The 26587-nt window shown below is 50.3% G+C and overlaps 10 protein-coding genes across 10 annotated transcripts; 4 read left to right on the plus strand and 6 right to left on the minus strand.

The window, feature by feature from the left end:
* Window positions 1-2203: 2203 nt before the first annotated feature.
* Window positions 2204-2491, plus strand: CCOS01_05040 (uncharacterized protein; the record flags this gene model as incomplete). The annotated part of the gene is made up of 1 exon (XM_060453221.1): window positions 2204-2491. One exon carries the CDS (start codon window positions 2204-2206, stop codon window positions 2489-2491), a length of 288 nt encoding a protein of 95 aa, XP_060317179.1.
* Window positions 2492-2883: 392 nt separating this feature from the next.
* On the minus strand, window positions 2884-4712 carry CCOS01_05041 (uncharacterized protein; the record flags this gene model as incomplete). The annotated part of the gene is made up of 2 exons (XM_060453222.1): window positions 2884-4181; window positions 4229-4712. The coding sequence occupies 2 exons, from the start codon at window positions 4710-4712 to the stop codon at window positions 2884-2886; spliced, it is 1782 nt and encodes a 593-aa protein (XP_060317180.1).
* Window positions 4713-5496: 784 nt separating this feature from the next.
* On the plus strand, window positions 5497-7427 carry CCOS01_05042 (uncharacterized protein; the record flags this gene model as incomplete). Its single annotated transcript, XM_060453223.1, has 2 exons — window positions 5497-5582; window positions 5648-7427. The coding sequence occupies 2 exons, from the start codon at window positions 5497-5499 to the stop codon at window positions 7425-7427; spliced, it is 1866 nt and encodes a 621-aa protein (XP_060317181.1).
* Window positions 7428-7491: 64 nt separating this feature from the next.
* Window positions 7492-8422, minus strand: CCOS01_05043 (uncharacterized protein; the record flags this gene model as incomplete). The annotated part of the gene is made up of 2 exons (XM_060453224.1): window positions 7492-7762; window positions 7827-8422. The coding sequence occupies 2 exons, from the start codon at window positions 8420-8422 to the stop codon at window positions 7492-7494; spliced, it is 867 nt and encodes a 288-aa protein (XP_060317182.1).
* A 607-nt stretch (window positions 8423-9029) lies between these two features.
* On the plus strand, window positions 9030-9586 carry CCOS01_05044 (ribose 5-phosphate isomerase B; the record flags this gene model as incomplete). The annotated part of the gene is made up of 2 exons (XM_060453225.1): window positions 9030-9446; window positions 9512-9586. The coding sequence occupies 2 exons, from the start codon at window positions 9030-9032 to the stop codon at window positions 9584-9586; spliced, it is 492 nt and encodes a 163-aa protein (XP_060317183.1).
* A 458-nt stretch (window positions 9587-10044) lies between these two features.
* CCOS01_05045 (uncharacterized protein) lies at window positions 10045-11909 on the minus strand (the record flags this gene model as incomplete). Its single annotated transcript, XM_060453226.1, has 5 exons — window positions 10045-10472; window positions 10548-11126; window positions 11186-11254; window positions 11323-11425; window positions 11538-11909. 5 exons carry the CDS (start codon window positions 11907-11909, stop codon window positions 10045-10047), a joined length of 1551 nt encoding a protein of 516 aa, XP_060317184.1.
* A 745-nt stretch (window positions 11910-12654) lies between these two features.
* On the minus strand, window positions 12655-13699 carry CCOS01_05046 (uncharacterized protein; the record flags this gene model as incomplete). The annotated part of the gene is made up of 3 exons (XM_060453227.1): window positions 12655-12963; window positions 13056-13477; window positions 13546-13699. The coding sequence occupies 3 exons, from the start codon at window positions 13697-13699 to the stop codon at window positions 12655-12657; spliced, it is 885 nt and encodes a 294-aa protein (XP_060317185.1).
* A 1066-nt stretch (window positions 13700-14765) lies between these two features.
* On the plus strand, window positions 14766-17041 carry CCOS01_05047 (uncharacterized protein; the record flags this gene model as incomplete). The annotated part of the gene is made up of 5 exons (XM_060453228.1): window positions 14766-14921; window positions 14983-15747; window positions 15819-16271; window positions 16530-16633; window positions 16798-17041. The coding sequence occupies 5 exons, from the start codon at window positions 14766-14768 to the stop codon at window positions 17039-17041; spliced, it is 1722 nt and encodes a 573-aa protein (XP_060317186.1).
* Window positions 17042-17978: 937 nt separating this feature from the next.
* On the minus strand, window positions 17979-20431 carry CCOS01_05048 (interferon-induced GTP-binding protein Mx1; the record flags this gene model as incomplete). The annotated part of the gene is made up of 5 exons (XM_060453229.1): window positions 17979-18818; window positions 18869-19042; window positions 19202-19837; window positions 19894-19995; window positions 20057-20431. The coding sequence occupies 5 exons, from the start codon at window positions 20429-20431 to the stop codon at window positions 17979-17981; spliced, it is 2127 nt and encodes a 708-aa protein (XP_060317187.1).
* An 885-nt stretch (window positions 20432-21316) lies between these two features.
* On the minus strand, window positions 21317-26021 carry CCOS01_05049 (GRAM domain-containing protein; the record flags this gene model as incomplete). The annotated part of the gene is made up of 3 exons (XM_060453230.1): window positions 21317-21975; window positions 22026-24757; window positions 25615-26021. 3 exons carry the CDS (start codon window positions 26019-26021, stop codon window positions 21317-21319), a joined length of 3798 nt encoding a protein of 1265 aa, XP_060317188.1.
* Between the last annotated feature and the right edge of the window lie 566 nt (window positions 26022-26587).

A 26587-nucleotide genomic window follows, 5' to 3' on the forward strand; every position in this document is an offset into this window, starting at 1 on the left:
TAGCGCCCTAGCTAGAAATTAGCTAATAAATATCTAAGCTTATTTAAAGTTAAATTAATAATTAAAACGGTAGAGGTTACTTACTAACTAAACGTATTAACGTAATATAAAATATATAACGTATTCTATATATCCCTATTTAAATTATATTAATACTATAAAGAAGCCCTTTAAAAACCCTTATTTATTAAAAATATAAATAAGGAGCTATTTTATAAAATAAAAAATATTATATAATATAGAGGGCTAAAGAGGAGATAATAATACCTAATTAAATAAAAAAGATATAATAATAATAAAAATATATAAAAGCTAACTAAGTATATTAAAAACGTAGCGTTAATTAGGATATATAAAAAACGAGTTTTAATTAAGTAGCGCGCCCTAGCTCTTAATAAGCTTAATAATATAGCGAACTAATTATTAATAATAAAAAAAGGGGGCTATATAATTATAACTAAGTAGTATAAACGCGCTAACTATAAGTAGCTTTTCTAATCTTTAGGACTTATAAAAAGACTACTTTTACGTATAGAGGGGCCGCCCTTATCCTTATTTTTAAAATTATTAAAAAAAAAAATAGTTACCCTATTATTAATAAATTTATAAATAATTAGCTACGAATACAGAGTATAAACGGGGTAACTATACCCTTTTTAAAATATTATTTAAATAGCATACCTCGTTACGAATAGTACGTAATAATATAATTATTATATTATTATAGGATAAAAATATAGTATAAAAGGAGCTTATAGTTACTTTATTATTATTATTATTAATAACGGGAGTAAAACGGGCCTCTTTATTAGCGTACTTAAGTACCCTCTATATATTATTAATAGTAATTCTATAGGTTTACTAAAGCTATAAAATAATATTAGTAACTTAAATAATAATAATAATAAAGTAATAATAGAGTAACAAACTTTTAAATTATAAATATTATTATTTAAAATAAAAGTAATATTTTAAAAGGTTCGTACTATAAATTTTATAAACTTAAAAACCTAAAATACTATTAGTTAATATATAAAAAAAGTAATAAAATAATAATAGCGCTAAGTACTTACCGTTTTTTTATAAAAATAGTTCTATATAGTACACTCTATATAATACGTACTAGATCTTAAAATAGTATTAAATAAAAGAGCGAACTAAGGGCTATAAATTACTAACTTAGCTAATTATAATACTTAATTTTTAAATTAAATACTTTATATATAACGTAAGCGGGGTAAGAGAATAAGCGTACCTAGCTAACCGTAATCTTCTTAATATTTACTTTTTTCTTTTTTTTAATAAGAGTTTATAATAATTAATATAAATAGTATATAAATAGCGGTATACGTATAAAGTTAAGGTAAATAAAGGGGATATTAAGCTTTTTAAGTAAACGGTTACTACTACTATTACTAAGCATACTTATAATACTAATAACTAGTCCGCTACTAATTATAATAACGTTACTAAAAAAAACTATACTTATACTAAAATAAAATTAATAACGAATATAATATAACTTTAAAAAAGACTAACTTAAACGTAAAAAGTATAAAAGATTAAAGAATTTAAAAAATATTTATTAATTACGAAATTTACGTAATAAAGAAGTAGTATAAACGCTAATAAAAGCGAGAAACTATATATAATTAAAATAATTATAAATAAAAAAAAAAAATCGAAAATCGTAATAGCTTAAAAAGGGGTTAATATTAGTAAATAAAAATAGGGTAATAACTACTTAAGTACTAGTAGTTATAAAAAACGGATTATAAATAAGAGCGACCCGGGTATAGAATTATAAAGCTAACTAAATTTATTATTTAAAATAAAGGGTTTATACTCGGGTTAATAAGTATTATTTTTACTTACTTTCGTATTATATATTAAAGGACTTTATAAATAAAGGATTAATATAGCGTATATAAACTATAAACGGCCTTTAGAATAAAGCCTAGGAAAGGGAGTACCCTATTAAACCTCGCTAATTAAACCCCGTTAGTTAAAAAATAGCTTAAGGAGTATAAAAAGGGGGACTAAGTAATAAAGGAGTAACTTAAGTATATATAAAGTATTAGTAATATACCTCGAGGGAAAGGTAAATTTTAATAATTTATTTTTTAAACCCTAATAGTAGTTAGCCTTTATAAGCTTCTTCCCTGTATTATATACCTATTAATAGCTAGAGAGTCTAGTTGGGATGAAGGAAGAAGAAACGCGACTCTTAATAGCGATCCAATCGAGCCGCGAAATTCTAAAGAGGACGAGGCTTAGACTGCTCGATAAGATTGCTTTATTTCGTGGCGAAAAGGGCGAGGATGAAGCGAAAGGCACCAGGAGGATAGCCTACGGTCTTATACATAAGTCAAAAGAGTCTGACGAGAACTCAGAAGAGCTGACCAGTCAGCTTCAGTGTCTTAAAGAGTTGGCAGACACGACTGAACTCCTGGCCGAAGTCGTGAAATATCCTCCTCCGCCTAACATTTAGTAGCGCAACTTGCAAGTAGCTCACTGGAACAACTTTTCGGAAGAGGCTAAGGTAGGTTAGACTTACATTGAGTGGTTTTTACCCAAGTCGTTATTTTTGATTGTGTCGTACAAAAACGGAACCGTAATTGCCGGCCAGCAATTACGCCTTATTACCACAGATTGGAAAGATCCTGATGGCCGGGCTAGAGCGGGCAGGCTGTTACATCATAAATATTCCATCAACTGCTAGAAGGCGTCAGTATTACATCCAACTCTAGTCCTTATGTAAGTTTCCTACTCCATCTCGAACCTATTCATAGGCGAATGTAAATGAGTCAGGGCTATTTCAAGTCTTCTGTTCAAGATTAATCCGAAAACGTCATTCCGTTTTGTTCACAGAGTCTCCAAAGTCTAAGCTTCTGTCATTCCCAACAGGAACTCATACAACGCCCAAGCGCCAGGGTCGGGCAGCTCTTGTCCCGCCGCGTCTCCCACATACGTCGCCCTGCCAAATCTTGCCTTCAAATACCGGGTGGCCTCTGCCTTCTCAGCAGCGACCTTGACAGCAGCACCAAAGTCTCCTGACTTGACAAAGGCATCCGAGAACGGAAGCAGCACATCCATAACGGTCCGGTCACCTTCCCGTGCCGGAGTATGAGACTTGAGAGACTCCACCGCTGAAGCTAGAGACGAGGCATACAACATCGGTGAGAATGATGTCGTGGATGCGGAATTAGCTTGCGCTCCGGATCGAAGTGACGAGGAGAAGGCGGAAAGAAGGATTCCAAGAATGGCCCCGAGAGTTCCCCCCATATCGTCGACAGCTTCGATCGTCGATTCCAAAAAGGCGAAGACGGAACCGCTATCCGCTGAACCGTTGTCAAGATTGCGCAGCAGTGACTCGCACAGGCCCTTGACCGCTTCACCACAATCGCCGTCGCCCATCACCATGTCCCATTTGGTCAAGTTCGGCTCGGCGGCGATCGCCCGTTCGCAAGCTGATCTGATGACTTTTTCCAACAGCTTTGGATCGACTTTGATGAGATCTGACTTCTGTTCGTGACCGTTTGTAGTACTAGCTTTATCTGTCGTCAGACTATTCGTCTTCTCGTCGCATGTTACTGGTCGAACCGTATTCGGCCAGTAAACTGCACTCGTGGGACGATCGAGAAGCTGGAGCAGCTCGGTAACTGCTGACTTGCACTGCCGTGCTGCAGCCGAAATGTTGCAGATTGAAATGGAAAACCCAGGCGCGTTGAGAGACGTTTCAAAGGTACCAACTTGTGTTCGTACGGGGGTAATTGACCAGGTCGACGCCAGCTGAGTCTGTACTTCATCCGTGAGTGCGCCCAGCTCCAAAATTGAGAGTCCGCCGTAGTTGTTGATGAGAAGAGTGACTTCATCTCCGTTCTCAAACGACACGAAGGCTCTTTCCGTATCATTAGGGTCGCATAAGAGCTTCAGCATCCTGTCCACGAGATCGTTTACTGATGGAAAAGGGGTAATGAGCTGTTGGCCTGGCTCGTTGTGGATGCCAGCACCAACAACGCAGACATCTTCTGCAACAGAGTGATATTGACGTCCTGGAACATGGCAGTGATCTAGAGCTGAGCCTATCGAGACAGTCTGGTCGTTGACGGCCTTGCCGATCTCTACACACTGTTCAAAAGAATACTTCTCAGCCGCTGCCGCACCGAGGATCTTCATAGCTGGTACCGGTTAACAACATTCCATATGGCAAGGTGATTGAACTCACTGAAAATGTGACCTGGCATTCCTCTTCTTCCCACCCTGCTACTCTTGCTCCTGCCAATGGAAACATCGTCCGTAGCAGGGAGAACAACAACTTTGTCGGACAAACCAGAGGCTTTTGCCCTCTCCGCAGCGAGCCCAAAGTGAAGCCTATCACCAGTGTAGTTGGTAATGAGAAGGATAGTCCCAGCATCAGAAGGCGCCAGTCTCATCGCCTCAAGAACTTGCTTTGTACTCGGCGAGGCGAAGATGTCGCCGCATGCAACTGCTGAGAGGAGACCTTCGCCGACGAACCCACTCCATGCTGGCTCGTGACCTGAGCCGCCACCGCCGATGATGCTTACGGTCGACCGATCATTGTGAGAGTTTGCAACGACACGTTCTGCCTCACTGAGAGTGAGATGAGGGTTTGCCGATATAAGAGCACGCAGAGCTCTTGGAACGAGCGTATTCGCAGCTGTGTCGGGGAAATAATGTTTCGTCGCCATATTGGATGTCTTTGAGCCGAGAATATTCAGATGTCACCTAGAAGCCATTGCCATGGACAGGAATCCGGATATATGGCACGGGTAACGTCTTCCGTATTAACCATAGCTGCCAGTTTCCCTCCATTGTAACCTCTTCATCTTCAGGTGCAACCACACACAGATCCTCATCCTCGTACTCAGAACGCCAACTTGACGCGCCTCGAGCCATACGGGTATCCCGATGTCTGATTAATTCCTACAACACTAGCCTCACTCAGCTCTTCTCAGGTTCCGAAGCTTCGTAAACGAGAGGAGCTACAAGCGAGTCAGTCCGGGCCCCCGAGACGCGCACCCGTAGGCAAACAAGACTGGAACTAATACAGGGTACGCTATCTACCTAGGTCACTTATCCCTGCCCCCCCCGGCGCTTTGTTGGGGAAATGGCAATGGTTCGTTTTCCCCCGCGAGTCCCCGCACAAAAATCCCGCTCAAGTTCCCAGCTCGGCAATGCAGCTCATCAAACTCCACGGACAAGTCCCGACATCCAACTTCTTTGCAACCGAGTGCGAAGGGTAGGCGACGCTCCGCTGCTCCTCACAACTCGGAAATAGCTGTGACAGCTCGCACTCCGTACCTAGCTCTTTCCACTAGGTCACGTAGTGGTTCCGGTGCCATGGGTTGCTAGCCCCCGCATACCGTAAAGTCTTTACTCAACCCTGCTCGAACCGCGTCTCGCAGTCCTTTCATGCAAGGAACCGAGATTCGTACACAACCGCAAACACGACGATAGGCCTGCCATGACCTCATGGATGGAAGACGAGCTGCATCCGCGCCTCCCAAGAAGCGCGTCAGAAAGCCTCGGGGCCGTGGCCTACGCACCAAAACGGGCTGGTGAGTTCAAGCCTCCCCGAGCCGCACTACCCTCGACGCGCGGGTTGCTGACCTGTTGCACATAGCTTAACTTGTCGTGAGCGACACAAAAAATGCGACGAACAGCAACCGGTCTGTGGGCCGTGCAGCATCTCGTCTCGTCACTGCGTCTTCCCCCGTCTATCTCAGGACGCGGGCAGAAGAGCAAGCCCAGCTGCTTCACATAACGACCGCCCGACCGCGCGTCTCGGAGACGATGGCAGTCATTCCCACGTCGATGAGCTCCCACAATCGATCGGCTCGACAGGGTCCATCAGCCTCGAGTCGCAGACGTCGATGCAGCACGTCTCCCAGCCTCCCGGGACGTATGACGCAGCCCATGCGCCCTACGTGAGTCAGCCACGCGTATCGGCGGGAGTGACGTTCGGCGACGTGTACAGCTACTCTCCCGAGACCGTCGCATCCGAGCTTTGGACCACCGATCTCGCCTCGACGCGATGGCTCGGCCTGCTCGCCACCGACGCGGCGCAGGCAGACAGCGGCTTCTCTCTCGCCCCGAGCCCCGCCCCGGAGGATGAGGAGGGGCGGCGGGCGGCGGACCTGCATGGCCCGCCCGATGCGACCAATCTCGAGTCCCGGCTTAACGAGGTATCAGATCCAGAGCGGAAGACTTGGCAGGCGGATCGGGATATCACGCTGTCCAACCGGGAGGCTGTACTCTTTCGTCACTTTACGGAACGATCGGCTCGTTGGTTGGACTTCTTGGATCCGCAGAAGCTCTTCTCCACCTATGCAGTTCGGCTGGCTTTGAGAAATGCAGGTCTCATGAATGCAATCTTGGCATTGTCGGCCAAACACCTCTCAAAATTGGAAGGAGGAGGCCACCGGAACTCCAACGTAAGCAATGGAGACACGGAGGAGGATTCCGGCGGAGAATGGGTTCGATACTATTACGAAACCCTCCGCTATGTACAAGAGGCATTAACGTATACCAGCTATACTGCTTCAGAAGAGCTCAATGCCACGGCAATTGTGATCTCAGCGTACGAGATGTTGGACGAATCAGATGGCAGAGGCAACTGGCAACGGCACCTGAAGGGCGTCTTCTGGATTCAGCGATCTCAAGACGTCAACGGGGCCTCCGGCGGACTGCGACAAGCAGTCTGGTGGGCTTGGCTCCGCCAGGATATATGGGCTGCTTTTCGGGAGAAGAGGCGTTGCCTGAGCTTCTGGGCTGCGGACAAAGACTTTTGTGAGCTTGATCCGCACGGTCTAGCCGACAGAGCCATTTACCTGCTCTCGCGAGCCGTCAACTACTGCGCCTACTCTCGACTGATGGAGTCATCGTCTTTGACCGAGGTTTCGGCTTCGGGGAACAGGGCGAGGGCTGGGAGCGAAATGCTAGCTGAGATGGAGCGATGGAAGTCGTTTCTGGGGACCGAGTTTAAACCCCTCCCAACTTCAGCAAGTCCGCCCAATGTCTTCAAGCCGCTTTGGATCCACCCACCCCAATTTGGAGTTGCTCTCCAGGCTTACTCATTCGCAAAGATACTTGTTCTTCTCCACAAACCAGTATCATCCGGGTTTGATGGGTATATGAAGATGCAACGATCGCTCTCAGAGGCTGTAGATACGATCTGCGGTATTGCAATGGAGTTGACAGACGAAGGCTGTCAATTACTCTCAGCACAGTGTCTGTACGGGGCGGGCTTATGTGTACAAGACTCGCTAAAGAGAAACACCATTCTCTCTCTAATTGAGAGAAGCGAAGGAAGAGTCGGGTGGACGCCGATGGCAACGTGGCGAGATGACTTGAGAGAGGCTTGGGCAAATGCCGATAGTCAAAGTCCGGACGTAATGCGTTGAAGCTTCGCTATTGGCTGTCTATATTATACCCCTGAGGGCAGAAGCAGTTTGGATTACTTGAATCTCACGCCTTTCCGGCAGACTTACACACATCCATCTGCCACTCCGTCAACTTCTGGGCTTCCCTAACCCCTTCTTCCATCAACGTTGTCAGATTCTGGCTCGAGGCGTTCTTTCTCAAATGAACCAAGTAGTCGTCAAGCACAAGCTTGTTCACATTAACCTTAGACACGCCACCAGCGATGCAGCGCTGCATCAGGTCTTCGGGGAAGTCGTTGGTTCCGTGAAGCACGACCCGAACTCTTCCATCCACCTTTTCGCGAATCTTCTGCAGCCTTTTGTCACACAATAGATAAGCAACGGCTTTGACTGAGTGTCTAAGGGGGTGATTGATCTTACCGGTCAAACTCCAAGACGGGTCCCCTGGCGCCATACTCGCCATGCACATTGCCAAAAGCCGGCGCTAAAAGGTCGATGCCAGTAGCGATGAAGTCCTCCACCTGTTCTTCCGTCGTCAAAGCCCCCTCAAGGTCCGCTGTATCCGCTATACCATCCTCGCCGCCCTCGATACGTCCCGGCTCAGCCTCGGTCGCGATACCTCTCTCATGGCAATACGCCACCAGCTCCTTTGTCTTGGCCAAGTTCTCGTCCATCTCGTAGTGGCTCATATCCACCATGATACTGTCAAACGGCAATGTATCCGCCGCGTGTCTGATCATGGCTTCATCCTGTGCGTGGTCGAGGTGAATGGCAACAGGTACTGAGGCGGCGCGGGCCGCATGCGCTGCCGCATGGACGAGGAGCCCTGATGAGAAGGTGATGGCCCATGGGAATACTTGGATGATCAAGGGGCTCTTCTTTGCTTCGGCGGCGCGGATGAAGGCGAGGATGTTCTCGATGTTGTAGGCGATGGGCGCGACTACGCCATATTGGCCTACCTCGGCAGCTTTGAGAATTTGATATGTCTTGTTCTTTGAAGGATCCCACGATGCCATATTGATCTTGATGTGTACATGCACGTAAGTGTTGCGTGCTAAAGTTATGGAGGTTCAAGTAAATCCGTGAATAAGGCGGCCCTGGGTAATTTTCCCGACAATGAAGTTTGAGTTGCTAGAAAGCCTCATGTAAGTCGAAATAGCCTCCTGTCTATATGAAGCGATTTCACGCTTGATACTGCCTACCAGTAAGCGTCGTGATCCGGTGCCACTGCCTCGGTGCCCAGAGAATTACACTAAGCTAGGAGAAGTCTCGAGCTGGCGTATGCCCACGACTCGCGGTCGCCAGCCCCACTGGCCCCGAGGCGCGGACTGATGACCCATGCACAAGCTTATGTTAATGCCTTACAGAGATCAATAACATCTGGTTGCTGTCTGATCAAGTGCTGGGAATGGTGAGACCTAGGATTCAGTCTGTTTCAATCTCGCGACATTAGAATCAGTCATCGAAACCCCGTCGTTTGCTAGTCGCTTCATCCGTGAACGCGGCTTCATTCTTTCTTGGTACTCCTCTGCAAACCTCTTCATCTTACCGAGCTTTGTTTGACACCAAGCAAGCCAATAATACTTCTTCTTCTTCTGCAGTACTCCTCCTCGAACTTTGAAAATGGCTGTAACCAACGGTCTCCGTATTGCCGTGGGCGGAGACGACGCCGGCTTCGACTACAAGGCCACAATCTCCAAGGACCTGGAAGCTGATCCGCGTGTGAGCACAGTCGTAGACTTTGGTCCCAACTCTGCAACAGACAAGACAGCATACGCGCACTTCGCTCTTGCCGCTGCCGAGGCCGTCGCCAGCGGCAAGGTCGACCGGGCCATCCTCATCTGCGGCACGGGGCTTGGGGTCGCCATCTCAGCGAACAAAGTGCCCGGCGTCCGGGCAGTGACGGCGCACGACAGCTTTTCAGTGGAAAGAGCAGTCAAGAGCAACAATGCGCAGGTGTTGTGTCTTGGTCAACGCGTTATTGGGATTGAGCTCGCGAGACGTTTGGTTGGTGAGTGGTTGGGATACGAGTTTGATCCCGTAAGTTGAGACTCCGGCTTCTTTTACACTTAAGGACCTTTATCAGCTGAAATTATCCTCTAAAGGCGTCTGCATCAGCAGCAAAGGTGAAAGTCATTGATGACTATGATCTGAGGCAGTCGGGTGGGATCAAGGCATGAAGAAGGCGTTGGGGGTGACAGCCCGAACAGAAATATCTAGAGAAGAGGCTTGATACCTTGCGGCTGGTCACCTGATATAGGAACCAAAGGTCTTGAGAATCATCAAAAAGAGTTTGCCCCCCGGTGCTGAATTGGGGCTACATCTCTTGGTGCTCATGCTGGGATTCGAACTCGGGTGCTCGCTAAGCCTGTCGTCGAGTAGGCTGGTTGGCGTATAAATCGATTGTTGACCATAAACCACTCCACCACCCAGCCAGTTTGACCCGACCCGTCGACCTAGACGGGCGCCTTCTGGCTGGTGAGAGGATTGGACTTGGAGGGGTATATGAGGCACTTCACCTTCTCGGTGTATTCCGATTCTGGGAGTATTCGGCTCTAAGCTTACGTACAATTTACATGCCCCAATACCACAAAGTAACTCAACAAAACAAACTTCCTGTAGCTCTGATGCAACATATTTACAAAGGAACTGTCACATCTCGGCGCTTGCAAATAACCTTGAGGTCTGGGTCGGCTTCCTCCGCAAATCCGTGCTTCCGCAACTTAATCTTGTACGAGTTGTCATACTTCCAATCGTACTTCAGGAGCAGATGAGCGATGATGATCTTTGCCTCACTGGCCGCGAAGAAGCGTCCCGGACAGCTGTGCTCCCCATGGCCGAAACCAAGATGGTTGACGCTCGTGGTCACCAGCTGAGCAGCAGCCTCCTGCCCTGGCTTACCGCTCTCCCGCATACGTAGGAAACGGTAGCCGTCAAACTCGTTGGGGTTCTCGTAGAATGCCGGGTCCCTCATTCGTTCCGTCGAGACTGCGACAGTGTGACCCTTTGGAATCTTGGTGCCGTCGGACAACGTAACGTTGGCGGTGGCTTGCCGGAACATTGAGGCTACCGAAATTGTTGGTCAGCCAAGAACTATGTGCTGGTACCGAATCGAGTCTCGGGATATTTTGGATCACTTACAAATCTGGTTGGGCTTGAGGCGTTGGCTCTCATTGAGAACACTATCGAGAAGCTTCATGTTGTAAAGCGCCGTTTTCTTCCACCCCTCTTTCTCGAGACATCCGGTAATCTCCTCTCTCAAAGGCTCAATTAGCTCGGGGTGCTGAAATATATCGACCAAGGCCTGCGTGATGAGATCAGACGTCGTGCCGATGGATACGACCGCCAGCATCAGCTGCGACGCCCCAAAGTTGTACGGCTTCCCAGCAGCAAGCTCCTCGAACCAGTAGATGGTGTCGTTGTACTCCTTGCCGTCATTCTTAGCGTGGCGCGCCTCCAGCTCGGCAGCGACGAGATCCCAGGCCTCCTTCACTTGAGCTTTAAGGTCTCTGCATTCGGGAATCCAGTTGGTGGCCATGGTCTTGAGAAAACTGGGCCAGAGGCGCAATTTGCGCATGCCCAAGACGCTGTTCTCGCCGTAGTTCACGACGAGGTCGAGCCAACGCTCGTTGCGGCATAAGTTCTCGCCGGCAAAGACGCGAGCTGACATTCTTGAAATGAGGCGGATGATCAAGTCTCTGAGAACAATCTCTTGTGGCTCTATCTTCAGTGTCAGTCTTTGCTCTATTTTTGACCAAGACTTTAGATGTTTGCAGCACCTTTTGTATCGCCGAGAAACTCTTGAAGTGTCACTGAGCATTCATCTGACAAAGGCTGGGTGACCTTGGCTACATATGTGTTCTCTTGTTAGTCACGTATTCATCAGCAGAGCAGGAAGAAGGCACCAGCAACTGACCTAGAGACTTGGTGACACGCAATTTAACCACATTTTGCAGAGGCTTTGTAGGAATGGCGCCCTCCATGAAAGGTTCGAATCCAGGATATCTCGCCTGGAACAGCTGCACGGGGAATATGGTCAGCAATACGACATGAAACCTCATCGCCACTGACACTGACACAGCCAGAGTCACGATAATGATGATGACGAAGGATATAAATCATGAAGCTTACTTCGATAATAGGCTCGTCAACGCTAAAGCGAGGATCGTTGCGGATCTCCTCACCGTGCTGCGGCAGAAGCATGATGAATTTACCCTGGTCCGTCAAGACGCGAAACGGCGTAGCCCCGAATTTTCGTCTGGCCTCTTCGAGAAGTTCCCGCCCAGCTAAGGCAAATGCCATAACAGACTCAGAGGCGGTCAACTGAAACCATCCCTTTGGGTTGATGATGGGCAGTTTCTTGGCGTCGTCGTTGCGCAGTAAGCCATATAGTACAACGACCAAGGCAAGGCCCAATAGAAAATGCGATTGATAGTCTCTGAAGCTTTCATATTGGCCGGCTACGCCTTGCGTGCTCGAGGTGGCGTTGTCAAGGAGCGTCATTGCTCAAGTGTGTGACTATGAGAGGGTGAAACTGTTGTTCAGTCGAGTGGTAATTAATGAGATGATGGATATAGACCTGATGCTGGCCTGCTGGAAAAAGAGTTGACATTCACTAGGGAATTGGAAGCATTTATATGGATTTTGGGTCCGGCAGATGAATCTCATCATGATATGAGTGTCCAAACAGTAAGACAAAGGAAACGATGGGTTTGACTAAATGCTGAACGGACTTTCGGACATGACATGGCTCCGCACTGTAACTGAGATGCAAGTGAGCTGCGATCGATGTTACAGAGCATTTTCCATTGAGGGGCTAAGTGAATACTAGCATAAGTAGCAGGCGTCCGGGGGCCAATCATCTTGCTGGCATTTCACCGCAGTCCATAAATGATACCGTGCAGATCATCGTGAAGCCGGTGGGATACTTCAGGTTTAAGAATTGTCTGAGGCGACGTGGAAGCTCAGAAAGAGTTTGAAGGAACTTCGGCATTTAGGGACTCGCCGCTCCCTGAATACTATTTCGAGTTGTAAGGATTAACGACGGCTAGTTAGTCAAAAGTTCGCATACTTCCAAAGTATATATGATGTATTGAGGAAATCCCTTTGATGCTCAGCCGTCAGGGGAAGACTCCACATTCCCGAGCTCCTCGAATACATCAACTATTTGCACATGCATCAATCTGCTCATTATACGTCATTGATTCTCTTAACATTGGGACCGGGTATCTTTTCTGTCTCTCTTTTTCTACCAAGCACCAACAATGCCTGCTATGGGAATATCGATACCTGTTGTGTACGAGGCCGTCTCGCTCAACAAGTAGACATACGCGCCGCCCAGCTCCTGAGGCAGTGCTAGACGCGGCATCCCACCGTAATACTTCATCTTGGTGTCCCAGTCAGGGGAAGTCTCAACGTAGTACGTCAACGCAGTCTTGACGAAGCCAGGCGAGATTGAGTTGACCCGGATGCCATGCTCGGCCCACTCCATTGCCAGCGTATGTGTCATGTTGCGGATGGCACCCTTGGTCGCACCGTACGGTGCAGAGGGAGCAGCCTGCAAAGCAAAAAATGATCAGCCAGTCAGTCAGGGAAACCCCCTCATCTTCCATCACCTCAACCCTCACACACATGCACACAAGGACTTACCCGGTTCGGTCTGTACGAAGTCATGCTCGCAGTGAAGACGATGCTCCCCTTGCACCCGAGCTTGATAAACGCTCTTGCGGCGGCCGTCGCACAATTCCAAGACCCGTTGACGTTGAGCTTGAAGAGCCGGTCAAACTGCTCCGGCGTGAAGTCGAGCGCGGGCTGGTGCTTGGTCGCGCCGGCGTTGGCAACCATGCCGTCGAAGCGACCCGTCACGGCCACCACGGCGTCGACGGCCGCCGCGACGCTCCCGTAGTCCGTCACGTCGCAGTGCTGGAACGCGAGCTTGCCGGGGAACCGCTTGAGCAGGGCGGCGAAGTGCTCCCCCGGCTCGGTGATGTCCAGGCTGTACACGCATGCGGCGTCGTTGGCGAGGCAGACTTCTGCGATGCCTAGGCCGATGCCCTGGTTTGCACCCGAAACTTTTCGTGGACGGCGTTAATTAGTAGGTGAACAACCTCCCTGCTTTATATTGCATGAGGGCACTTACTTGCGATGACTTTGTCCTTGAGAGAGACCTTCCAGTCAGCGCCGGCTGGAGGCAGTGTGCTGAGATAGGCCGGAGCATCGTTTGTGCCGTTGGTGGTGCCGTTGGTGGGGATCGCGGCGGTCCCGTTGCCATTTTGGTCAGAGGAGCCAGTCATTGTGAAGGTGATAATGTGTGTGATGCGCAGAACAGAACGAGTGAAGCCGGCTTTGATTCAGATGCAACGACTAACAGAGCTGGTGAATTGACTTTGAGATAGTATAGTAAGCTGAGAGATGCAGAACACCTTTCCTTGCCTTAAGTAAACAGAGGAGCGGGCGAGGGGAACGTTGATGAACGCAAGACTCGCCGGCGCCGTGGGGTTCGTCAGAGATCGAACACCAGGAGGCTCCCGACACGCGGTCCGGTGCGGATGCAGCTTCCGGATCGGCTGTAGACGGGTCGTCGCGTGGTAACTCCGGACCGTGTTTGTCACTCACAGCCGCATGTTCCTCAACTTCTTACACATACGATAAAGATACCACGAGCTGGTGTTCGCATTGCATGTTGCAAGCCACTCCCGGGAAGCCGCTTGCCTCGAGACGCGGTCCTCCTAAGAACTGGGCTAGTTTCGATTATTCCCAGCCCCATTCTTTTTCATTGTCCCCGAGTCGCGGCAGCACGCCGTCCATCTGACTTGCGCTAGTTTGCTAGTTGATTGCTCTTCCGGGGTCTCCCTCCCCCAGACCCCGCAAAATTCGGAAGATTCGTCTGAGGGCCCCCGGTTCCCCAGACTGGGGGAGAAAACATGCCAAATGACTTAGTTCAGATGATCTACGAATCCTCGTTGGTCGTACGACCACCATACGAAACCAGGCTGCCTCTAGGCAAGTTGCGTGTAAGCTGGTAAGCTGGCAAGGGCGGCACGCCGCACTCAAGACCGAGGCAGGTTTTCCATCAAAGCTGACAAGTATTACTCGGACGCTATCGGTAGCAAGTCTCGTTTTGACCATTCTCTTGTCTCGGCCGAAGCAAATATACGAGAATTAGTGAGGCAGTTGTGAAATACATAAGACGCTTTTCCTTGCCAGTTGCTCTCGGTTGGCTTTCGGTTGGCAACTCCGGGCATCTGTTTGGAACTCTGCTTCTATACTTCTTTTATCCAAAAGTTCTCTTGAAGATTTCAAGAGTACCAAAGGGTCTTGTTACCAAATTCTGAGTCAACTCACAGAACGTTGTCGACAATGGAGAAGAACGAGACTGCAAGCAACGAGCATGAACATGCTCTCTCCAAAGGCGTGGAGCTGGTGGGCGTAGACGACTATGTCGCCGACAGCGATGAAGAGAAGAAATTGGTCCGCAAGATAGACCTCTACTTGCTTCCTCTAATCTTCGTCATGGTTCGTAACATGATCAGACTAACTCTCTCGAAAACACGATTCTAACATTGACGACTTGCAGTATCTCCTATCTTACATGGACAGAACAAAGTACGCTCTCACCAAAACACAACCTCGAACCCCATCAACTGACAATATCCGCAGCATCGGCAACGCCAAAATCGCCGGCATGGACCGCGACCTCGACCTCGACTCCTCCCGCTACTCAATCGCCCTCGTCGTCTTCTTCGTAGGCTACGTCCTCTTCGAAGTCCCCTCCAACATGGTCCTAACCCGCACCCGCCCCTCCCTCTACCTCCCCGGCATCATGTGCCTCTGGGGCTCCGTCACCATCGGCATGGCCTTCACCCCCACCTACAAAGCCCTAATCGGCTTCCGCGTCGTCATGGGCGTCCTCGAATCCGGCTTCGCTCCGGGCGTTTTATTATTGCTCTCGTCGTGGTACAAGAAGGAGGAGCAGAGCAAGAGGTTCGCCGTCTACATCTCGGCCGCCATCTTGTCGGGCGCCTTTGGCGGGTTGTTGGCGGGTTCCATCACGAGCGGGCTGGACGGGGCGCACGGGATCGCCGGGTGGCGGTGGTTGTTTGTCGTTGAAGGGGCGGCGACGGTGGGCGCTGCGTTGGTTGCGTTTTTTGCGCTGCCTGATTTCCCTGCGAATACTTCGTTGAAAAAGTTTAGTGAAAAGGAGAGGGAGCTGGCGATTCGGAGGCTCCAGAGTGCGGCGGAACATCTTAGGACGGAAGAGGAGCCTCGCCTGGGACATTGGGCTGCCTTTAAGCTCAGCATGATGAGCTGGAGGACTTGGCTCTTTGTCGTCGGCTACATGGTGAGTTTGTTTTGCAGACCAAATAACCCCTTTTTCCACGATCAAAGCTAACATCTTCCCTTCCACCACAGGCCATCGTCGGCTCCTCGACACTCTCCTACTTCTACCCGACCCTCGTCTCAGGCCTCGGCTACAAATCCACAGCCGCCCAATACATGACCATCCCCATCTTCGGCATCGCCTTCGTCTCCACCGCCGTGACGGGCTACTTCGCCGACCGCCACTCGCGCTTCCGCGGCCTCATCCTCGGCGCCTGGATGACCGTCGCCATGCTCTGCGCCGTCGTCACCTGCGTCGTCTACGACTTCAAGGCGCGCTACGCGCTGCTCGTCGTCATGGCCTCCGGGCTCTGGGCCTCCAACGGACTCGCGCTCTCGTACGCCTCGGTGAGCTTCGGGTCCATGCCCAACGAGACGAGGGCAATTTCGCTGGCGTTTGTGAATGCCATGGGAAACCTGGCGCAGATTTACGGGGCGTACCTGTTCCCTTCCAAGGATGCGCCTAAATATCTGATGGGATTTGGGGTAATTAGCGGGTTGTGTTTTACGGGTGTGGTGTCGTATGTTGCGCTTCACGTCTTTTTGAGGAGAGAGATGAGGTCGGCATGATTGCTCTTGCGTGGACTGGGTCGCAATGTAATAGGATCAATTAAAACATGTCAATTAAGATTCTACTTTCCGGAGAACTCAGACGCTTGGTTTAAAAGTTGATGTTACACAAAAGCAGCTGGAAGTGCCTTTTTCATGCGGAATTACGCCACACTGAGACATCAGACAACATAGCTGACCTATAGGGTGCAAGGTCATCTTCGTTCTCTACCTAGCATGAAAACTCAGAGACAGATGCGTGTCTTACTGTCACAAGCACTACTAAGAAAGACAGGTCCGTGTCTAGACTCCATGGCATCAAACTCTTCATCTCCCTAGTCGTTGTAGTCAGACCAGCCGCATCCGAATCCATTATCTATTCCACACGAACTTTTTTCACCTTCTAAAAAATAAGTATTCCTTTCCTTGTGCTTATTCATTAAACGCCCAACGTCAACACCAGGCCCGCGACGCCCAACGCGACCATCGCAAGCAACGCCGTCGTCCGACGTTCACCTCGCAAGAACCTCATCACCGTGATCGACTCGAACGACGAAGAACAATCCGAACGCGAACAATCAAGCGACGACGATTCTAAAGACGAAGTAACAGTCATATCAGACAGCAACTCCAACATATCCGTCCGCCCTCACAAGAACAAGACCGCCAAGACCATAGTAGCACAACATCGTCGGTGGTCTTGGTGATCACGCCAACACGGTCCAAGAGATCAAACACCTTTTAACTAGGATGAAGTCCGTTCACCAGGACATAATACAGAGTTTCACGCTTACAATGTTTCATTCTACGTCTCCCAAAGTATATTCCGTAATGAACACAAGGCAGAGAGAGCGGAAGAATCCATGCGACTGATTTATAATTTACTTCGGCGCCCCACTACAACAGTGCTAGATCGCGACACGGCGATGACTTCCGGCGGTTGCACGCGGTGGACTTGGTACGGGCCCGGATATCCTCGCCGAGTTCCTCGGGCGCGACATCTGCGTTGTCCGGCGGCATCCGCCAAGACCGTTGGCAATTAGACCAAGTAGTAAGCAGGCTGCGGGAACATAGGGCTTTACATTTGGATTGCAAATTGTGTCTTGCTTTGTGGTGGTCTCTCTCAATCTTTGTCTCCCTCCCTCTCTCTCTCTCTCTCCCTCTCTCTCTCCCTCTCTCTCTCTCTCTCTCTCTCTCTCTCTCTCTCTCTCTTTCTCTCTCTCTCTCTTCTCCTTTCTCTCTCTTCGTTATTCACAATTTACAGCAACGACAAGATGTATGCCAAGCAAATCCTCGTTGAGGGGATAGTCATTCACGGGAACATGATGGTCGGGCCGAGCAGAAGCTATTTGGGTCTTCGCCATCTGTTACACATAAGATAATTCCCTAGCGGCAAGACACCTTGTCACATCATTGGCTAGTAGAAAGCCTCTTTGGAAGATTAACTTAAATATGGAAGAGCATACGCTCTTTTCACTTGCATCGGCTTTGTTGCTCCAAGGCTGAATTGATGACGGACGAAACCCACAATTTCTTTTCTGTATCTCTACGAATCAAGGTTGATGATGCACACCTGATAAGCCATGGTACCTATGGAAACCCAGAACCTTTGGAAACCAACACGACTTGAACCCCTAGGGAATCTTACTTGGTATTTTCCAGTTCCTGCAGCGCGAGCTTCAAGTTCAAAATGTTTTGAGTGAGAACCTCGCGTTTATCCCGCGTCGCTGCGTTCTCTCCGGCAATCATCTTGAGCTGCGTGTCATCCAGGCTCATGACTAGGTCAGGTGTGAAAATCTTGAGAGGGCTGGTCTTGGAATCGAGCAAGAAGTGAAATATGACCTGCTGCAGCACAACATCAACGAATCGCCTCCGAGCGACCATGTAGTAGCTACGGAGGGCGTCGTGGATATCCTCTCTGACCTGCTCAGCGTTGGAACGATCGGTTGTAAGCTTGGAGAGCATTGACTTTGGCACCCACCAGCCTGCAGCTCCGGAAGACCCGTCTTCTAGCTGAGACGTAAAATCGAAGGGACTTCCGTTATAGTTGTTCGCTCCCAGCGTGTTTTCTCCGGAAGCAGGACTTGCGTCCGTGCTCGGTTTGCTTGCAGTAGCACCATCGACGTTTCGGACGCTCTCCGGGCCAATGGCCTTGTTGATCGCTTGCTGAAGTCTGGTGGCCTGTGAAACTTGGAGATTGCTGTCGAAGTAGTGGTTCATGGTGTAGGGCTGTCCACTAAGCTCGACTTCAAGGAGGAACTGAGCATGATCCAAAGCTCGCTGATAAGCTGCACGGAGCTTCGGCAACAGAAGATGGTCATGCAACATCTCAAAAGTGTTGCTGTTGCCTTCACATTTGCGTTGCAGTGTTATGCGAATGAACTTGTGAATGACCACGATAACCTGACTAACATGCTTCAAAACCAGGGGCGCCCACCTCTGGGTCTGCTCCTTGAAGGTCTGTGCTAGCAATGAGCCTGGAAACTAGACTTTTGTTAATGCTGAGCGTGATATGTTGTCATAATGGTACTTACCGAGCCAATCTCGGCAGTGCGAGATCGATGAAAGAGAAATTCAATGCGGCCCAAAAGTAAGCCTTCTACTGGCTTGGGGCATTTGAAATCCATATGCTTCAGGATATCGCCGAGACAACGAGTTGACTGCTCGTCCATAGGCACTTTGAATCCAGGAACAGGCTCGACCTCCTCCTAGCTTTGGCCGTCAAACTCATGTGTATGGCCATACAATGTGAGGACCTTATTGAATGCCTCATTCAGATTGACGACGCATGTGATGAGTCGAAAGTGTGCGTCGTATTGGAACATGCCCATTCCGCTGTAATTTCCGTCCCGAGCTCGAATACAAACCTCTTGGAAACCTGATGCAATATTGGCAAGGTATCGTCGCTGAACATCTGCTCGAGATCGTGAAGGACCTAGGCGACTGAGCAAAGTTTCAGTGTTATTGAGTCTACGATGTATATTGGCCTCGATGTTCTTATGATCCTTCTTGAGAAGGTCGCCAAGCAAGTCTCGCAGACGGATACCGAGGCCGCTAACACCAACCCGAAATGTCGATTTGATCCTGTTCCACGGACGAGCAGAAAAGAACGCCTTCTCCGATGCGTTTCGATCTGTCTTCGTTGAGGCTCCTTCGTCGTCGCTCTGATTCTTCACCACACAGTATCCAAGGCGGAGGGGATGGCGTTTGCCCTCAATAAGTTCGCATACGATCTGCTGAGTGACGCGCTCGGTAGCAAGGTCGGGCTTGGTGAGAACACCTATAGTTCGCAGCCCCTCTGGATCGACTTCTTTGGCAAGAGTGAGAGCCTCCTGGGTTGATGCGTCGACATTGCAAGGGATGACTGCCAGAATGATGGTACGCTGATCTTTGATGTATCTGTTCACTATGTTTCTGACGATAGCAATGTCATTGTTGGTGGTCAGGCCCTTTGTAGGCGTGCGGAAAATACCCGGGACATCAATGATGGTCAAGTGATATTGCTGGTGTTTCAAGGTCAGAAAGTTTCATGAATCGACAACGTCAGACTTGAACGTACGTCCGGGCTGTTGATCTCAATCTTGAGAATGTCTTCAGCAAAGATCGGTAGCTTTGAAGCATCCCCATCGTTGATACCGCGAAGTTCCATGGCTTCGTTCGCCTGAGGGAGGTCGTACTTATCAGCATCAAGACGGTGGCCTCCCAATGCGGGCTTTACTTACCTTCATAAAGACATCCGCCAACGCCAGGTCGTTCTTCTTGACAGAGAATCCAAACTTCTTCAGTCGCTCCTTTCGATCCTCGTTGGAATCCTGGCTCGGAATAATAGAGATCTGGACGCTCTCGTAGGCATCGCGGCGACAAGTAATATGGGTCGCGTAACGGGTGCAGAGCTCAGGACCGCGGGGGAAGGCCAAACCCGTCATACACTCCAGGACAGAACTCTTACCCGAAGACGGGTCACCTACCACGACAACTTGCGGTAGTGGAATAAGGTCGGCGACGCCGAGATTGCAGAGTCTGCCAATGGTCCGCATGCAGGCATCGTCGCGGAGCCACACACGGGCAGGGTTGCCGTCGTTGTGGTTGCCTGCCATGTTGAGTCTCCCTCCGTGAATTGTCTACGATATCAAGGACCTCGAGTAGTGGAGAATTAAGGTGATGGAATAGTAGACAAAAACATGAGGATACGAAGAATAAACTCGAGACAATGTTGGATAGTTGGCGGAGGAAGACGGATAATGTTGTCGTGTTCGATAGAGGCAAGCTGCGTCTTCGAGGTTTGTGAAGTGGCAGAAGAGAACAAGATCGAGGTAGGCAAGCACCTGCTGCTCAAAAGGAGGGAGGTGGATAGAGGCGTGCCTTCCAGTCCGGTTCGATAGTAATGTGAGAACGAGGCGCGGTTTCTCTAGGGTCGCGAAGAGATGATCCTTCCCGCCGTGCCCCTGTTGCCGGCAAAAAGTCAGAAGGTCGAACGAACATAGAGAGGCCAAGAAGACGCGTCTCTTCTCTCTTCTAGGGTAGGTACTGCCTACTCGCTTGCTTGGTGTATTCCAAAGCTCAGGAGCAGGCAACGGTTCTCTGTGCCTGCCTTTCAAAAATAAGGCAAAGATAAAACAGCCTTTGTCTCTTGAATCCCGATCAAGAAACTGGCTCTCACAGTAGGTAAGTTAGCGAATCTGACTGGCACTGAAGATGATTGACCATGCCACAGCTTCGCATCTATCGTCATCGTCAAATGGTCGGTTCAAAGTTCTTACTGCAGCAACTTATGCAACACCAAAAGACCTTGCGGCACGACTGACAAGTGGGTTGTCGATATAAAATGACATTGCTGATGCTGATCTACTCAAGCCCTGATTGCTCGTTGGCATCGCTACTGAATATGCTACACAATAAAACATAGAAATGAGAAGACACGTTGTGTCGTGTCGTAACCTGACTCGCTGCACTTTTCCGCCTCCCGTTCCTAGGGTATTTCCTCAACCGGATGTTGGCTTCTTCTTGTCCATGACGCCCTTCAACACCTTAAGCTTCTCTTCCGTCACCTTGATTGCCTCTTCAATCTCACGCTCATCCATACGATCCTCTCTGACCCTCTCCTCCACAGTACTTGGCTCCATTGCTCGCTTCCGAATGGGCAAGCTGCCTTCGTGCAAGCGCTCCAACCCAACTCTTTCCTCCAGCCACTCCCAAAGTTCACTCTCTTCGCGCCTCCACATCTCGTCGTACGCCGCAAGACGATCCGGAAAACCATACATGCGCATGTCTCCAGACGCTTGTCTGCCAGGCAGGCCAAAGCCAAACCACGTAGCAACGAGAAGGCCAACTAGGAGGCCATACATCATGTTGCCCGTGAGTAGTGGTTTGGCAATGTCGAGAATTGGCTCGAGAATGCCGCGGACAGGCTCCAATGGGCCCCAATTCGTCTTGGGAACATGTCTTGGACGAACCTGCTCGTCTTCGGCGTCTGTTGTTGAGCCGGCCGCCTTGCTCTTCTTACTCTTCTTCTTGCCCTTGGGGCCTGAGCCCGCTCCCGCACCGCCAGCGCGGGCTTTAGTAGACACAGCTGATTTCAGACTAGCAAAGAGGTCTTTGCAGTACTGGGTCTGGCCATCATTGGCTCCCTTTTCGATAGGACCTTCATCATGTTAGCTCATGCCATTGACGTAGGGAAAAACTTCAACTTACCCTTCAACCAACTCTTGCCCGTCCACTCAATAGTGCAGTTGGATTGCACTCTGGTAGAGTTGTTGTCGGCCCACGTCAAACAGTACTTTGTCTTGACGCTGAAAATGTTGCCGTTCGGTACATCTGGGGTTTGTGTGGTGACGCTAAAGTTGATGGCTTTCTCAAAATCAAGATGATCCAAGGTCTCCGTTACAAGACATTTTGTCTGCTTCGGACCGATGGCACCATTGAGAGGCTTAATGTAAGTGAAATACCGAGACTTATTGTCGAGAGTCAGCCCCTTCTTGTCCTCCATGGTCAACTCTGTACACTTGGCCTCAACAGTGAGCCATTTTGTCATCCAGGTGACCGAGGCTGGACCGAAGAGCAAGTTATACACCTTGCCCAAGGGCGCAGGAATGACATCGTCGCCGACAACCCTGTCGTAATGCGTGTCAGAGTCTCCGCAATCGGTTGGCGCATGAGTGGCCGGACCAGGGAAGTCATTGCCGCCTGGAGCAGCACCGACAGCCTCCTTGACGACATCGGCGACAGCGCCATTAGCACCTGCACCAGATACCTTGCGAGAGACGGTCTTTCCACCTTCGGGTTCAGCGTTGACTTCTGACAGTTGCGTGACATCTTGCAAGTCCTCTGCGTCGTCATCTTCGTCGTAAACGTCGTCGTCATCGCCAGAATCACTCTCTTCATCGGTGCCGGACAAACTACCATCATCAACATCTGCTACCACTGCACTATTCGCGTCAACCTTTTCTGTCTTGTCACCACCAGTACCCTCGAGCTGCACTCCGTTTAGCGAGCTTTGCAGGGTCGGGTGACCAAGTTTCCAAATATTGACAATTAGGTCGTAAGTCGAGTCTCGACTGGTGAAACTGGCAAAAATATGCTTGGCATGTAGGGTCGTGATCATGAGTCCGTTCTTGAAAACCAGGGCCGTGCTGCGCTTCTCAACGCTTACTATTTCGTCAAAGCTCATGACAAGCGTGGTCGACCAGCCGAGGATGTTGCTGCTAAAGCACAAGTGGCCTTCGGATACGTACAGGCGGCCGTGCGCCAGGATCTCGCGCTGCAACGCACAGCTGTAGTCTTCGATGAGGTAATCGTCGTCGGGCACGCTCTTGAAAAATCCATGGAAATCTCGATTGCGCTTCTTGCTCGCAACCGCGAATCCCGTAAGTTTCGGTACGCTCGCGTTGGCTTGAGGGTGAGCAAGAGACGCGTTAGCCGCAGCAATGGCAGCGCCAATAGTAGTAGCCGTACCTCCCGACACAGCTGAGCTTCCTCGCTTGCGATGGCGTCCAATGGCGCTTCGAATACTTCCACTTCGTTGGACTCCTGAAATCTTGTCTTCGTGTATGCTGCCTTGCGGAGGGGTTCGGTCCCCGGCACTTCCTGGATCGTACAGTGATTGGGGTCTCGCCGCGTTTCGGCCGTCGTCTACTCCGAGGTCGCGCGTGGCAGCGGCATAGGCAGCGTCTGTCGGGGCTGACTCGCTTCTAGCTCGTGCGTCCGATTCGGGGAATTTTGCTGTAATGGGCGTTCCTGCATTGCTGGCTGTGTCCGTTATACCTAATTGACTGAGGCTGAGCTCGCCCGACCCAATGGTCTTGACTGCTGGCTCTTTCTCCATGGTCGAGCCTGTTGCGGATGGAGGTGGCGGCTCGACCTCGGGCTGCTCGTCGATCTTGATATCGGGGGGTTTAGCTACGTTCTTGTTCTTGGGAGGGGTCGGTCCTATGCCGGTATTCTGGATGGTACTTGTGAGCGAGGTCGCGGCGTTTTGTGCAGCCGAAAAGACGGATGAAAAGAATCCGCTTCCGCCGGATGGAGTTCCTGGGTTGCTTGCGGTCCCGTTCTCGGGGGTGGGCGTCAAAGGCGCGAGGGTTATGTTGGACAGTTTGCTAGGCCCTATACTTCCAGATCCTGATCTACCCCTGCGGTGAGCAAGCATAGTACCCGTGGCAGAACCACCATTCGTGTTGCCTGAGGCAGTGACAGAAACTTCGGGAGCGGGCTGCGGAGCTGGGGCCGGCGGAGGAGATTGAGCGTAGGGTGCGTTGTGGTCGGTCGGTGTCGGAGGGGTGTTGACGATGACGGGCGTCTTGTCGGCGTTGGGCGGGGTTTGGGGTACGAAGGAGGTGTCGATTCGAGATGTGTTTGTGGAGGCCCTGGAGCGACGTCGCTCAGGTGAATGCGTTGTTGATTGTTTTACGCGAGATGCATCTGCGTCGCTCGTCGCATTCGGTTGTGGTGGGGTCGGATTGTCTAGAAACGGCTTTGTGGTTGTGGTGAGGTCAGAGGTGGAAGCAGTGGCTCTGCCTCGGTCTCTTGTTCTCCGCGTGTCTCGGTCGTGGTCGGGGGTTTCGTCACCGCCCAGGGACCGGTCGGGGCTTGTAGCGGCACTGGGAGTCTTTTTTGACTTTGTAAAAACACCTTTGAGACGGCCAACGGGGGACGGCGATCTCGTGGTGTTTTTCTTTGGTGGCACAAGACTTGTGAAACTGCGTTTGGAGCGCAAAGAAGAATCTGTCGACGACTCGACGGATTGCGTCCGCTTGGCAGAGGAGAGAGTGGATCGCGCCGAGGCGATCTGGGAGAGTTGGTCGTCCAGTATCTGTGGTTGGGGTTCAGGCAAATGAGTTGCCTGAACGATAGGGGAAGAAGTAGTCAAGTAACCTATTTGCGAAGGATGTGTCGATATGGCACTTGGTCGAGAATGCTGAGAAAGAGATCTAATGAGAGGGGGCGGAAATCGTCGTGGTTAGATAGTTGGTATTGTATGGATGGTTACATGGAGAGACGAAACGAAACAGTAGGAGGTGGTCGGGGGAGACATGGACGACCCTGACCCCGTTTGTTCGCACTCGCTTGAAATGGAACATTCGTCAGGGACACGAGTTAAATGTGCTGAAGGGACCCCCAGGCAGCTGTCATACGGCGATTGCCGCAGAGAGTGGATGAGGGGGAGCTGAGACCCATGGGCCACGGAGCACAGAGAGAGGAGAGGAGAGGAGAGCGCATCAGCCCCCCCTCCTCTCCGAGTCTGCTAGTCTCCCAGTCCCAGAACCCCCCGGACCAGTGAGAACTGTCAGACCAAGGATGGCCAGAGCAGCCTACTACGGACGCTAAGCCCGCTGTCCTTTCTCTGTCTCTCCACTTGATATGCACAAAAGAGAGACGGCGCCGTTGCGGGTTGTGCCAGCAGACTGGGGCCGAGTTGCGTAGCACCCGCAGTAATAGCAGCTAAGTACTATTCGTAGCTCGCCTCGTCATTCGATGGAGACGCCAGTGACGACTTTGAACGATGGGGGGAACGCGCCACGCGAAAAGACGTGGCCTTGTGAGGTGTTGGTGGTGAAGAGCACGGAACAAGTGCGCTCGGATGCATACATATGTAAGGTGGTGGGAAGATTTGAAGGATGAGGGTGCAGAGAAGCCAGCCCCAACCGTGTGCATAGGTAGTGTAAGGTAAGATAGGTAAGGTAAGATGGTGGATAGGTAAGACGGGGTAAGGAATAAGCAGGAAAAGGTGAACGTAACCAGTAGAGATGAAGAGAGACAAAACATGCGGGAAAGCAACACTACTCACTGGAGATCGTCAATATCAGGTTCGTCCAGCGACAGCATGCTTGTGGCTTCCTCGGTGCTGGCATCGTCCGCGTCGTGGGCGGCGTGGCCGTGCTCGGGGTAGTGGCCATAGTCGTAGTCGGGAAACCCTGTCGAGCCGTCTTTTTCCAATCCAAAGCTGTCCGTGTCATGAACGTAAGAGCCGCTGTCGCGTCTGTTAGATAGATGGCTGGCATCGTCGTCTCTGAGTGCTGGAGGCGTAACAGCTGGAGCGGTAACTTCTTCCCCCTTGACCCCTATCAACAAAGCGGCCGTGGCGGCAGCGGCTTCATCTTCTTGGGCTTCTTGCTTTCTGCGGCGGCGCTTGGCAGCGATTGACTTTGGTAGCAGCTTGCTCAGAGCTCCTCCGCTTTCATTGGCGGTGTCCATGGTTTCTCGGGCCAGGGTTCTGGTGATTTCCTAGGATCGTGAAGCTCGCAATTTTCGTACTCTTTCCCGGGCAATGTGTGTCTGCAGTCTGGCGGGTTGTTGCTGTCAAAGGCTATACGCGCATTGGTTGCGAATAGTGGGCACGATGATCATGGTCCGCGGGTGCAGGGAATTGGCAGTATGGAAATTAAGGTCGAGAAGGCAAGACAAGCTTGGAGAGGACCCGTAGGGAGGTGCGATGCGAGGTAGGGGTGTAGACTGTATCTGTAGCTGTAGGTAGATCTTGTGTATTGTTTGTGTATGACGGTGAATTATTTGGAAACGAAGCCGCGGGTGTTGTGTCGTTTTCCGAGTTTATGCGATACAGACGGGGCCCCGTTTAATGTTGTTTCTTGTTTGTGAGTCTGTGAGGTGGTGCAAAGTGCAAGCGCAAGCATGAAAAGGTGAGTGAATGAATGAATGAATGGGTCAGGCCATGGGTGAGAGCAAAGATGGGTTCGCAGTTCGCAGTTCGCAGTTCGCACTTCACGGAAAATGGGAAAGTTTGCAATTTCTCTGGAGACGGT

The sequence above is a fragment of the Colletotrichum costaricense genome (assembly GCF_030867565.1).
Source record: "Colletotrichum costaricense strain IMI 309622 chromosome Unknown Scaffold_4.1, whole genome shotgun sequence".
Taxonomy (NCBI): domain Eukaryota; kingdom Fungi; phylum Ascomycota; class Sordariomycetes; order Glomerellales; family Glomerellaceae; genus Colletotrichum; species Colletotrichum costaricense.